The 13,306-nt window shown below is 49.4% G+C and overlaps 1 protein-coding gene across 6 annotated transcripts in view; it reads right to left on the reverse strand.

The window, feature by feature from the left end:
• Positions 1-794: 794 nt before the first annotated feature.
• The window catches only part of LAS1L (LAS1 like ribosome biogenesis factor), a 35,437-nt gene continuing 22,925 nt past the window's right edge, over positions 795-13,306 (reverse strand). For 4 of the 6 annotated variants that reach the window (XM_037135161.2, XM_037135163.2, XM_037135162.2 and 1 more), the window contains 3 exons: positions 5,859-6,355; positions 2,639-2,789; positions 795-1,074 (listed from right to left, as the gene is read on the reverse strand). In XM_037135161.2, coding sequence (XP_036991056.2) covers positions 951-1,074; positions 2,639-2,789; positions 5,859-6,355 — 772 coding nt within the window. In that variant the 3' untranslated portion in view covers positions 795-950. The other 2 variants (XM_037135160.2, XM_037135159.2) reach the window with 2 other exon arrangements.

The following is a 13,306-nucleotide window of genomic DNA, read 5'->3' on the forward strand; positions in this document are numbered from 1 at the left end:
ATTCCTGTCCCCAGAGTGGGGGCTGGGGAAGCTATACCCAGATTTGGCCTTGATCAACCACCGCCCTGGAAATACCGCCCTGAGAAAAACCAAGAGCTTGTGGTGGCACACCACAGGTCCCTAGGACACTTATTGGTGACTTTTTCCTTTCTCACCAGGCAGAGGGTTCTGAGGGGTGAGAACATGGATTATTCATTCATCCATGTGTGTTGGCAGCTCAGGGCTGACACGGGGTAGGCGCCGTTAAGTATCTAAGGGAACTGGGTGCTCGTGGAGGAGCTCTGGGCCAGTTGCTAAGGCAGCTCTGGCTTTAGTGTGCTCCACAGGGAAGTCCACTCTATTTTTTCTAGGCCAAAGGAGAGGGAAAGGAACGAACAAAGGATTCTCTCACTTTCAACTGCTGTCTGGTGGCCAGTAAGGGCAGACAGGGAAATGAGTCAGAAGCCTGCTGGGGAGCATCAGAAAGGTGTGGGTATTCCCACTGCCAGGGAGGTTCTGAGTAGATTCCCCTGCTGCTGGCTGGGCTGTGTGTCTAGCAGTGCTCTCTTCTGGGGCTTCATGCTTTCCGGTGAGCTGGCCCCAAACTAACAGGTGAGGCGAGCAAACGTGGTTTCAGTAAGGAAGAAGCAATGAACGGAGGGTGCTGATGGAAACAATCAGGAGCAGCGGGCTCAGTGGGCCTCAGGACCCAGCTCTTGCTCAAGACTCCACTATAATTCCACCTCCTCTGGAGCCCCCAGAATAAATGAAGAACCATGTTGGGTGTGACCCAGCACACAAATGATTTCAAAAACAATAATGGCTTGTTTATTGTATTTCAAACAAAAACCAAACAAAACCAATCAAAATAACATTGGGGTGAACACTGAATTGATGTGGCTGACAAGGGTTGGCTCCCGGGAGGTTTGGGGGAACATCAGGTACAACAGGAGGGGGGACTAAAGCGGACATCAGAAGAGCTGCAGACCAGTTTTGAGCCCATGCAGCTGGCCCTGGCTCCAGAGAAGGCCCTCCAGGTCGTTGCTGCCGTTGCTACAGTTGCCACTGCCGATGCCACAGGTCAGGGCCAGGGTGCTATGGAGAGGGGGGGCAGTCAGGGAAGGACGCAGGCTCTGGAAGGGCTAAGAGTGCTTGCCTGGGTGTCTGTGGGAAGAACCCACCGTTCTGCTTGGCCTTACAAAGAAGAGATTAGAGCAAATCTGAGAAACCACTTCAGATGGCCTCCAGCGAGGGCTCTGCCCTCCCCTTCCCGGTGAGGAAGGAGAGAAACAGAACTTTTCAAGTTAAACTTTATGCAGAGCCCCGATATGTAAACTAGATCTTGGTTGAGAGACAGAGGGGTCCTACACGACCCCGCCCACAGGAAGACACTGACAGTGGCTGCCTTAACAGGCCTTCTTCTAAGAACCCAGAAGAATCCCAGGCTGGATCCCTCCCACTCCCCAGAGCTGGTGAAGGAGCCCCGAGGCCAGGTGTGGGCGGCAGGACAACGCCCAGCTTCCCAGCCAGGATTTCAACTTTGCTCTAGGGAGACTCTGTGCCCACCATGTCCCTGGCCCTGCTCAGAATGTTGTTGCCCCCCCTCCCCGCTTTCCGTGGGTCAAAGGACCTTCCAGGTAGATGAGGATGACAGCTCAGAGCAAAGCTCCCCTCGGGCAGGCCTATGCTTACACTACAGCTTCTGAAAAAACCTTTATGGGTGATACAGTCCCATCCCCTCCCATTACCCACCAATTTACAGCCCAGGGACCTCAGGGCTCAGACATGAAAAGGGACTTGCCCAAGGCAGAAAGCCAAAGTCAGGGGTGAGGTGCAGGAGCTGGGCGAACTTAGCTTCATTCTGGAATTAGTTCCACCAACCCACACTTCATTCACCCTTGATACCTGGGGGTGGGGGGGGGGGGTTCATCGAGCCAGTGTCATCAAGGGGACAGGAGCTGATGTGTGGGACCCACATACAACTACACACCACCTGGCCTCTCCAGCTGCCTCCTCCCTTCCCATCTCTGAGAGGCCTGCTGTGTCCCAGCCTTGGACAGCCAGTTCATGGCACTGCCTTGGGCCTGGCTGGCCGCTGGCCTCTCAGTTATACAGCCCTCTCCCTGAATGTCCAGCGCCTCTCAGCAGGGGCTACCTGGTTCCTATCTCTCTGATGACCCCAGAGCTCCCAGGCCTGTGACACAAAGGTGAGTTACACAGGGGAGAGTGGAGCTGTGTGCAGGCCTTGCTACAAGATGTCCAGACAGTGTGGGGAGGCCCACTGATTATGTGCTCCAGGCCTTTGGACAAATCCCTTCCCTCTTGACCTTTTGGGAGTGGCGGACCCTTCAGAGAACCTGTTGAAAGCTATGGAACTCTCTCCTCCTAGAATGCACATACACACACTCACACATGCACAAACACTGGATGCCAAGCCAGTTCTATGTGGCTGCCTTGAGGGCTGCCCCCAGTAGTGGCTGGGGGGAGCCGCTGCAAAGGCCCAGCCTGGGACTGGAACTTACACTTCACTCATTTCGGCCTTGACTGGGGAAAGCTGTGTCCCCCACCCACCCTACTTTGTATTCTGTCCATCCCTCCTGTCCTCCCTCCGCAAGAGGTAGAGAAAGGGTTGAGAAATCCTGCTGCTGTGGGCACTCACCCCATCTTGCATGTTGGAGGTTCCAGCCGCTGCTCTAGCACAGGCTGGTCCAAAAGATACATGGTCTCATAATTCTCCACCATGAGCTCTGCTGGGTCCTCAGTCTGACCCGGCATGAGGCCTAAGGGGAAGTTGGCCCACCGCACGTCTTCTGTAGAGCAGAGCAAGTGAGACAGGGTTGGTTAGTGAGTTCTCACACCGGTGCACGGGCCTGCCTCCTCGGTCTACCCACCACGTCACTGAGCGCACTCGGCACAGGCTCTGCATGTCCAGCCTCATTCCTCTCTGCAACACTTTTCCCGTGCTCCTCTCCCAGCTAAGTACCCTCTCCACCCCTGCCACACCCCCATACAGCCTTTAAGGCCCTTTTTCCTCTGTGCATTCACACTTACACCCCATTCACCCTCAGCACCTGCACGCCGAGCACAGAACTACAGACACTTTTGTTCCCCTCTACTCTTCTCCCACGTCTGCACACTTGTCTTTGCACCAACACAGACAACATCTTCAGGCCTGGGTGTGTCACTACGTAAACTCCTCACCCTTACCAATTTCCACACGCACATATATCCTAGAAAGTCTACGTGCCCCAAATTCCCACGTCACCTCCTCTCCAAATGCACAGACACCTCAGAGTATGTGTGCCATACCACAGTAAATGTGTCACACTAGAGGTTTTGTTATCATATCCAATGCATTAGTGGCTACAGGAATCTTTCCTCTAAGAACTATGGTCAGAAGGCAAAGTGACAACATCCATGCCACTGAGCCCAGAAACCACAGCTAAGAAACATGAGCAGTCAAGCATCTGTTTGCACAGTGAGCTCTCTCTGGCATGCTCCTCACTCTAGTTAGCAAGGCCGGGATATGGGGCACAGTCCCAGCGAGGTGCTGCACCCATCTACTCCTGGGCTTCCTTGTGGCTCAACTTGTAGATCTTGGTGGGTCCGTCCACGTGGGTGATAGTAGGGGTGAGCTGCGGTTCTTCCCCACTGTGGACTCTCAGATCACTGTTAGACTGGTCATCTTCAGAGTTCTTATGGGATGACACATACAAAGACATCAAAGCAAAGACATATGGGTTCCGCATCCCATACATGCCTGTGGAGAAGGCACTGCAGATGTGCATGTGAACTCCCTGACGTGTTTGAAGGCCACGCCACTTCTTAATAGCCTTGGCTTGTGAGACTGACACACCGGCTGAGCATGAACTCCCTCTCGGACACAGTATGGTCCCCCTACCCCCAGCTGCACACTCAAACATCCCTTCTCTGGGGAGGGGCCATGTCACTGCATGCCCCAGCTCCCATGGCCACCTAAGTACCACAAACACGAAGACCAAGTCCTCCATTCAACGAACGTTCCATTTCACACCCTGCTGCCTACATGTCTCATTCACAGGCACAAAACCCAGACGTCTCAACATCACTGCATCCCCACAAGTGTAGGCGCAAAGAGGAAGCAACAGCAAAGGGCGCAGAGAAAGGATTTAATGTCTTTGCCTTTCCATGTTCCCAAACCACAGACACTCCAGACCTGACAGTGGAGTACATCAGGCACCCCCCGCCCTCAGCTCTAGCATTTAAACACTGTGCACACACTGTTACACTAAAATATCCATCCCAACTTTACACCAGTACATTTGGTGTTTTCAAGTGAAGGCCTTCATAGTGAGCTTCTGCAAGTAGATCCACTTTCTGACCTTCTGTGTTTCCCTGGCATGCAAAGAATTCTCCTTGTATCATGCCCTTAGCATTCTGGAGGTGCCAACCCAGCACTACCTTTTTATGTTACCTGTACAAGCCCCTCAGGAAGGGCTGTTTCCCTGCCTGCCTACTTCCCCAGGCCTGGCTTTTTTATAGGAGGGCACTGGTGCCTGTCTTGATACCTGGCATTGCCCTGTGCGCACAAAGGCACCTTTGGCCACAGGGACCCTGCTCCCAAGTCACTCACCTGACCTTCCTTCCTCCCTGCCACTAACATCTCCAACCCCCCTCCATCACTCGCCCCTACCTCTGTAGCTTGACAGCCTCACACATGCTCCTTTAGGGACAGCGTGGACACCCCCACCTCATCGCCATATGTGACTGCGTGTGTGTGTATACCCAGCTGCACAGGCAACGACTTTACAATGATCTCTTCTCACAGCCCCTTCTTCTCTCAGACACATGCACACACTGCCTGGGCCCATGCCTCCCCGCTCACTTCCGATATTGACAAATACCCACAAACACAGATCTCCTTGCCCTAAGGTGTTTCTGTCACTGTGCCTTGGTTTGTCTACCACGTGCAGGCACACACCCGATCACGCACAGATGTAAATGTCTTCCTTCACCCCTTAGCACTCAGAGCCTTCAGGCCCCCACCCTTCTACACACATCCACTCGAGGCCAAAGTCTCCACCTTTCCCCTCAGTTCCTTCACCACCCCCTCAGGCTCCACCACACAGCATGTGCCCCAAACTGAAGCGTGGGTGCATACACATGTGCCCATGCGTGCACACCAGACTGTTCGTTCCTTTGCAGTCTCCCCGCCTTAAGGCTCCTGCTCCCCAATCTAAATGAGGGCAATCAAATGACCACCCTCAGGAGGATCAGATTCACATCCCCCCACTTTCTTATAACACAACTGTCCCTGTTCTCTGCCAGCTTCGTCTCACCAACTTGTACATTCACCTAAAAACCACATCACTCCCTATTCTCACTATTCTGATCTCACTTCCATTTCCTCTGACTGAATGCCCCTGGGCTCCTCCTTTCTCAGACATACAGCAACATCTTATCTCATCAGCACTCTGCCTCCTTGTGTACATACACATACACGTATACACAAAAAGCACTCCTTTGTCTCTGTGCCCGGCATCACTGTGCATGAGGAGCACATGCAGAATGAGACATCTACCCACCCTCTACCGCTCTTTCTCCTCTGTGTGGCAGCACAGGACCCAACACCTACACCATCCCCTCTGAATGTGCTCTCTGCACGAAGGAGCCAACAGCAGGACAGCGCTCAGGTCCCTGGCACTTACATGCTCTGGGACAGGGAAGCCAGCCGTCAAGCGTATTACTAGGCTGCCTCCAAGGCTTGCCTCCCATGTGCTACCTCTTGCTACCTTGCATTTCTCCGCTACTTTCCATCCTTTTGTAGAATGGAAAAATGGCTCAGGAGGTAGCCTGAGAGAGCAGATGGGTGGGGAGAAAGCTGGTATCAAGCTTCTTACCGGAGCTCACTTGCCACGGAGAGCCCTGCAAAGCTTCTCTTTTCTGGGCCAGGACCCTGGCACTCTCGGCACTGGGGGACGACTCCACCAGAGAGAGAACCCCCACCTCCATTCTGTCATCTTCTTCCTCGTCTTCATCGTCTTCGTCATCTTCATCTTCCTCTTCCTCCCACTTCCCTTGGTCAACATTCTCCTCTTCCTCCTCTTCTACCTGGTCTTCCATGACCTCTTTCTCCTCCTCCTCATGTTCATTGACGTTGTGAAGGCTGTCCTTCTCCTCCTGCTGCTGGTCTGCTCCTGCAGGCCCGCAGAGGGAGGCAGCTGGTTTGAGGCTCCAATACAGGCTGTCTAGTGTGTACGCAGACTTTGCAACGGGGGAGGCCTCTGTGCCCTCCTGCACCAGGTTGTTTTTACCATTCTGGGTATAGATGGAACAGATGCGCAGCAGCTTCTTCTGCTCCTCATCTGGCAGGACCTGCCCCATGGCTTTGAAGATGCTGCCCCAAGGGAGGGATGGGGGGGAAAGATTCATAATCTCAAGTCACAACATACCCACCACTCCACACTTTGAACTTGGTCTCTGAATTTCCAGACCTGCCTCTGAAAGGCTATTCAGTGGAACAGATGGAACACAACAGCAAGACCACGGATCCTAGACAAGCTCTGGGATTCATCTCTGTGGCTCACTTTCATTCTCAGTAAAATGGGGACAATTATGGCACCTAACAGAACGCCTGGCACAGTACCTGGCACGTGCTCACCGTGCAATAAACGACAGCTCATATTAATCTGTACTGAAACACTACAGAAATACACAAGTGAGACAATAACTCTACAAAGCTGGACACGAGAATGGCAGATTCTCTGGCCCAGCTGAGAAATCTGTCCTGAGATTCCAAGACATGCCTGGATGCACGCTGGGCTCCTTCTGAGTGGAGCACAAGTGTGATCCCTCTCTGGGAACAACTACAGCCCAGCCTGGAATGGACGAAAAGGAAAAAAGCAACAATTGACAAGACAACGCAGGATGCAGGAAAGATGTCAGGTGAGCACCGAGGACCTCGGGCACTACCGGAGCTGGGGGAGGAAGAAAGCACAAGGACAGCAGGAGAGATCGAGGGAGGTCTTGGTGCATGCAGAGACAAGAGTGAGCACACTGTGCTGTGAATGTGTGCTGAGACGAGCCTGGTCCAGGGGAAGGGCTGTGCTCAGGAGCCATGGGAGGAAGAACAGGCTGCAAAGGTGAAGTGTGTGTGTTGGGCAGAAGGGTCACCGGGTGACTGAGCACAGGTACAAGGTGCACCTCCGAAGATGCCTATGGTGCCCGTGTGGAGGACGGCCATGTGGAGGGTGGCCTGGATGTGGCAGCCTGGAGGCAGGGAGACCAGGGAGAGTCCATGAGGGCCAGCCTAAGACCTGGGCAGTGGAGATGGGAGGGAGATAAGCTGTGACAGAGGGCAGCACTGGATGAGCAGAGGGCAGCAGTCCTGCAGAGGGAGAGTTAAAGATGAGGACACTGGGTCACACAACAGATGGCACTCACAGCAAAACCACCAATAGATACAGACCCCTGGAAAGGGAGAGGGTGAACACGACCTGCAGAACCTGGAGTAGAACCAGGCACCTAGCAGGCACCTACTCACTGCTGGAGGAAGGGTGGGCACACAGATGCATGGTTTCTTCCAGATGTGTTAACTTTGACCTGTGGGCCATTCTTGGAGGGGTCATATGTTCTGAGGGGGCTGTTTTCTCTCTGTGCCCTATAGGCACACTGGCCATATTTGAGTGATCTCTGGTCACTGGCTGTGGGGAGCAGGGCTGGGGGCTAGGGACTCTACTGGCAGACTGGGGCACCTTCCCTGTGGGGCTAATTTCCTATGCCAACAGGATACTGGCTCAAGTTGCATTGATATCGGCTAGCTGGGGGAAGCTCTTGAAAAGCTTGCAGCTTTATTAGAGGAAAAGCCAGAGAGAAACTCTCCTCCCTCTCACTGTGGTCCATTAGTATGATTAATAATAAATATTCCTAGGCACTTGATATTGGCAAGATGCCATATCGCTGCTTTTTATTACTACCCATACGCTATCTTGAACTGTCTAGTCTGCCCACTGAGGTGCAGGGGTGATGTGAATCTTAAATGCACCTCCGTCCTCAGGTTTGTCAGGTCACAGGTGAGGTTCATGAAAAGAAGGTGCATTTTGCATTTGCAAGACCTTTGCCCAAATCCTCGCCCCACCATCAACAAACCAGGTGACTTCTGGATAAGTCATTTGCTCCTCCTAGCCTCAGTCTCTCTCTTATCTGTCAAATAGGGATATTATTCCTCTGTCTTCCAAGACTGCTGTGTCAAATGACATAACTTCTACTGAAAACACAAGCACACCTGACATTTAATTGCCTGTACTAGCTTTTATTTTTCCTCTGGGGAAAACAAAAGCCACGTTTTTTTGGTGTGTGTGCGCCTAACACAAGCTCCTGGCAATAGTGCCATCTAGTGGAACACTGTAGAAAGAGCACAGGAGCAAGGACAGGATATCTGGATTTTGACCTCAGCTCTGACTTGCTGAACTTGCTATCCACTTGAAACATAATACCCGACTACATCCCTTTTCCCAATATGTGTAATGGGGTGATTCGGACTAGATTCACTGATCATCTGGGAAAAGCAGGATCTGCGCACGAAAAAATTGTACTCCAAGCGAGCCGCTGTTGCTGCTGGCATGGGTGGCATCCCTCTGATATGCTTGGGCTGGGATATCTCTGGGCTCCAGACTTCTCCAAGACCAGCAGCTTCCACTCTGCAGGCTCTCAGGATTGGAAAGTACCTTGAAGGCCACCTATCCAAACCCCTCCATACTGCTCTTTTCACTCTCCCCCTATAACATACACATGCCGTGTTCTTCTGCCTTGGAAACTTCCTTTATTACTTTCAGAGTTCTAATTGCTGCCATGCCTCGTCTGTAATGCCTCCCAGTTTCCAACCCATCCACATTACTTTCAGTGTGGAGCACACATGTCTGGAAATTTGAGTATCTGGTTTAGTCCCATTTCCTGCAGGGCTTTCCCCGGCTGGCTTTGTCTGCGAGGCTACCTTTTTCTCTTATAAGCTACTACCATGCCCCCAAAAGCATCATGACTCAAGAAAGACTTTCTGACTGTATGAGGGGCATCAGGGGACTAAGAGGGTCTTGGCATCCAGCCTACCCCTTCTTTCACTTCCAAGGCACAGAGTTAGCTCCCATCAAAGACAGCACTGCTGGCAACAAGACGGCTGAGTATAGTTTAGTTTGCCAATGTTCACTGAGATGTGTTTGGAGCCTGGTCGTGGGTGGTGTGCTGGGGCACAGATGGCTAATGCAGAGTCCTTGCCCTTGAAAAACTGAGTCTGACAGAGGGAAAGAAACGCTAGGGGAAGGAGACACTAATGTAAGATCTCAGGTTTGGAAAGCAGTTGAGAGTCAACACGACAGGGTAGGCGGTGCCGGCACCAAGAGAGAGCGGGAGCTGAGGGGGAAGACCACTTAGAGCAGGAGTGCCAAACTCATTTTCACCAGGGGCCACATCAGCCTCTCAGTTGCCTTCAAAGGGCTGAATGCACAGCTCCTTGCCCCTAGTTAAAAGGCAGTTGCATTTATACAGTCCTAAAATTACACTCAGCCCTTTGAAGGCAACCACAAGGCTGATGTGGCCTCCAGTGAAAATGAGTTTGACACCCCTGATTTAGGGGTTGGACTGGACAGTAAGATGATCAATGACTGTTTTGGACACACCCAATTCTCTAGGCCATCCAAGGGGAGACATCTGATGAGCTTTCAAATATAGGACGCTGAATCTTGGGGGAAAGGCCTGGTCTAGACAAAGAGATTGGGGCCTCAGCATTTTATAGGAATGAGTAAAAAAGCATGGGAATTTCAAGGAGAGAGTGGTAAATAGCATCAATGTCATAGACACAGAGATGGACCAGGGCCCCCTGGGTTTGGTAATTAGGTCTAAGAAGCTCTGGGGGTGTATGCCAGATTGTGGCAGGTTAAGGAGTAAGAGGATAGTGAAGAAATCGAGATTGTTAGACTTCCGCCAAGATGACGGCATAGGTGGAGATGCCGTGCTTCCTCACACAACCAAGTTTAGAGACAACTAAATATTAGCAATAGAAAACACAGCCAGAACACAGAAAATTGAACTTTTCGGAAGTCTGTTAACAACAAATTCTTCAGCCTGACCGGTAAGGGACAAAACCACCGGCTGGTGGAGCCGGGTCGCATAGGAAAACTCGGTCAGAGGACTCAGGCACGTGGAATCCAGGCGCAGGGTTGGACCTGGTGGGCAACTCAGCAAGCAATCGTGGGGAAACAGCGAGGGAGCACGGCTGCGGGTTGACTGTGGTCGCGCATTCGTGTGTGGATAGACGAGCGAGGGAGTGGGCGATTGGACGAGAGCCAGCAGCAACACCGGCAACGGGCAGTGGAGGGCGCCACCATTTCCCTGCTCTAAACCCGCCTCCACATACAGCGTCATAATCCAGCGACCTAAATGGCCCTGCCCCGGTGAACAACCCAAGGCTCTGCTCATCACCCAGCTGCGAGAAAGAGCAGGGGGGGCCGCCATTTCCATGCTCTGACCCCGCCTCCACATACAGAGTCAAAACCCAGCAACCTGGGAGTCCAAGGCTCCGCTCCTCATACTTAACGGGAACAAACAGACCAAAAATGGCTCAAGAAGATCTCAAAGCCCCAGAGCCTATAAATCTAAGCAATGAAGAAATAGCAAAACTCTAAGATGCACAGTCTAAAACACTGGTGATCAGGATCCTCACAGAACTGGTTGATTATAGCCACAAATTACAAAAACATATGAAGGCGAAACTAATTGAAATGAATGGAATTGCACAGGAAACCAATAGCGATGAAAAGGAAACTGGGACTCAAATCAATGGAGTGGACCAGAAGAAAGCAAATAATGGCCAAACAGAAAAGAGTGAAGAAGCAAGAATTCAAAAAAATGAGGGGAGTCTTAGGAACCTCCAGGACATCTTTAAACACTCCAACATCCGAATTATAGGGGTACCAGAAGGCGGAAAGGAACAGCCACCAGTGGAAAACTTATTTGAACAAACAAAAAAGGAGAATTTCCACAATCTGGCAAAAGAAATAGACTGCCAGGAAATCCAGGAAGTTAAGAGAGTCCCAAAGAAGTTGGACCCAAGAAGGAACACACCAAGGCACATCATCATTACATTAGCCAAGATTAAAATGAAGGAGAGAAGCCTGGAAGCAGCAAGAGCTAAGGGGGCAGTCACCTACAAAGGGGTCCCCATCACACTGTCAGTGGATTTCTCAAAAGAGACCTTACAGGCAAGAAGGGGCTGGAAAGAGGTATTCCAAGTCATGAAATCCAAAGACCTACAACCAAGATTGCTCTATCCAGCAAAACTTTCATTTAGAATGGAAGGACAGATAAAGTGCTTCTCAGATAAGATCAAATTCAAGGAGTTCATCATCACCAAGCCCTTATTATATGAAATGTTAAAGGGACTTATCGAAGAAAAAGAAGTTAAAAAAAACATGAACAGTGAAAGGACAACAAACTCACAGTTATTAACAACCACACCTAAAACAAAAGCAAACTAAAAGGACAGCTAGATCAGGAGTGGAAACATAGCAATGAAGATCTCAAGGAGGGTTAGCAACAGGGGAGTGGGAGGAGGAGAAGGGGGGAGAAGGTACAGAAAATAAGTAGCATAGAGAGTAGATATAAAATAGATGGGGGGGGCAAGAATAGCATGGGAAATATAGAATCTAAAGAACTTGAGTGAAAGGCTGGAAACAAGTATTCCAAGCAAATGGACAAGGAAAAAAAAGCTGAGGTAGCAATTCTCATATCGGACAAAACAGACTTCAAAAAAAAGGCCATAAAGAGTGACCCAGAAGGTCACTTCATTATACTCAAGGGAAGAATCCACCAAGAAGACATTAACATTGTAAATATATATGCACCAAACATAGGGGCACCCAAATATATCAAGAAAATCTTAGAGAACTTCAAGAAAGATATTGACAACAACACAATTATAGTAGGGGATTGGAACACCCCACTATCAAAAATGGACAGATCTTCCAAACAAATTATCAACAAAGATATTGTGGCATTAAACAACACCCTAGATGAAATGGACTTAACTGATATATATATAGAGCCCTTCATCCCAAAGAAGCTAAATACACATTCTTTTCAAATGCACATGCAACATTTTCAAAGATATACCACATGATAGGACACAAAACGAGCCTAAAAAATTCAAGAAAATTGAAATCATACCAAGCATCTTCTCTGACCACAAGGGACTGAAATTGGAAACCAACCCCAAAGAAAAAAACCCAAAGCACCCAAAATCATGGAGACTGAATGGTATGCTATTAAACAACCAATGGGTCAAGAATGAAATTAGGGAAGAAATCAAAATGTTTCTGGAAACAAATGAAAATGATCTCACAACAACCCAAAACTTATGGGACACAGCCAAGGCAGTCCTGAGAGGGAAGTTTATAGCAATACAGGCCTACCTAAAGAAGATAGAAACATTTCAAACAAACAACCTAACCCTACGCCTGCAAGAACTTGAGGAACAACAACAAAGACAGCCCAGAGCAAGTAGAAGGAAGGAAATAACCAAGATTACAGCAGAATTAAATGACATAGAAACTAAAAGCACAATCCTAAGGATCAATGAATCCAGGAGTTGGTTCTTTGAGAAGATAAACAAAATAGACAAGCCTTTAAGTAGGCTCATCAAGAAAAGAAGAGGACACAAATAAACACAATCAGAAATGAAAGAGGAGAGATTACAACTGATACCACAGAAATAGAAGGAATTGTTAAGAAATTACTATGAAGAACTGTATGCCTAGAAATTTGAGAACCTAGGGGAAATGGACACATTGCTAGAAAAATACAATCTTCCAAAACTCAGTGAAAAAGAAGCAGAAAATCTAAATACACCAATAACAGCAAAAGAAATGGAAGCAGTAATCAAAAAACTCCCATCACACAAAAGCCCTGGACCAGATGGTTTCACAGGAGAATTCTACAAAGCATTTAAGGAAGAGCTAACCCCTATTCTCCACAGACTATTCCAAAAAATCCAGAAGGACAGAAAACTCCCAGATTCTTTTTATGAAACCAGCATCATCTTAATTCCAAAACCAGATAGAGACACAACAAAGAAAGAAAACTTCAGGCCAGTATAGCTGTTGAACATAGATGCTAAAATCCTCAACAAAATATTGGCAAATCACATCCAACAATATATCAAAAAGATCATACACCATTACCAAGAGGGATTCATCCCAGGGATGCAAGGATGGGTCAATATTTGCAAATCAGTAAATGTAATACATCACATAAACAAAAGCAAAGACAAAAATTACATGATCATATCAATAGATGCGGA

Source organism: Artibeus jamaicensis, unplaced genomic scaffold (genome assembly GCF_021234435.1).
Source record: "Artibeus jamaicensis isolate MK-2021 breed Jamaican fruit bat unplaced genomic scaffold, CSHL_Jam_final contig_457, whole genome shotgun sequence".
Lineage (NCBI taxonomy): Eukaryota > Metazoa > Chordata > Mammalia > Chiroptera > Phyllostomidae > Artibeus > Artibeus jamaicensis.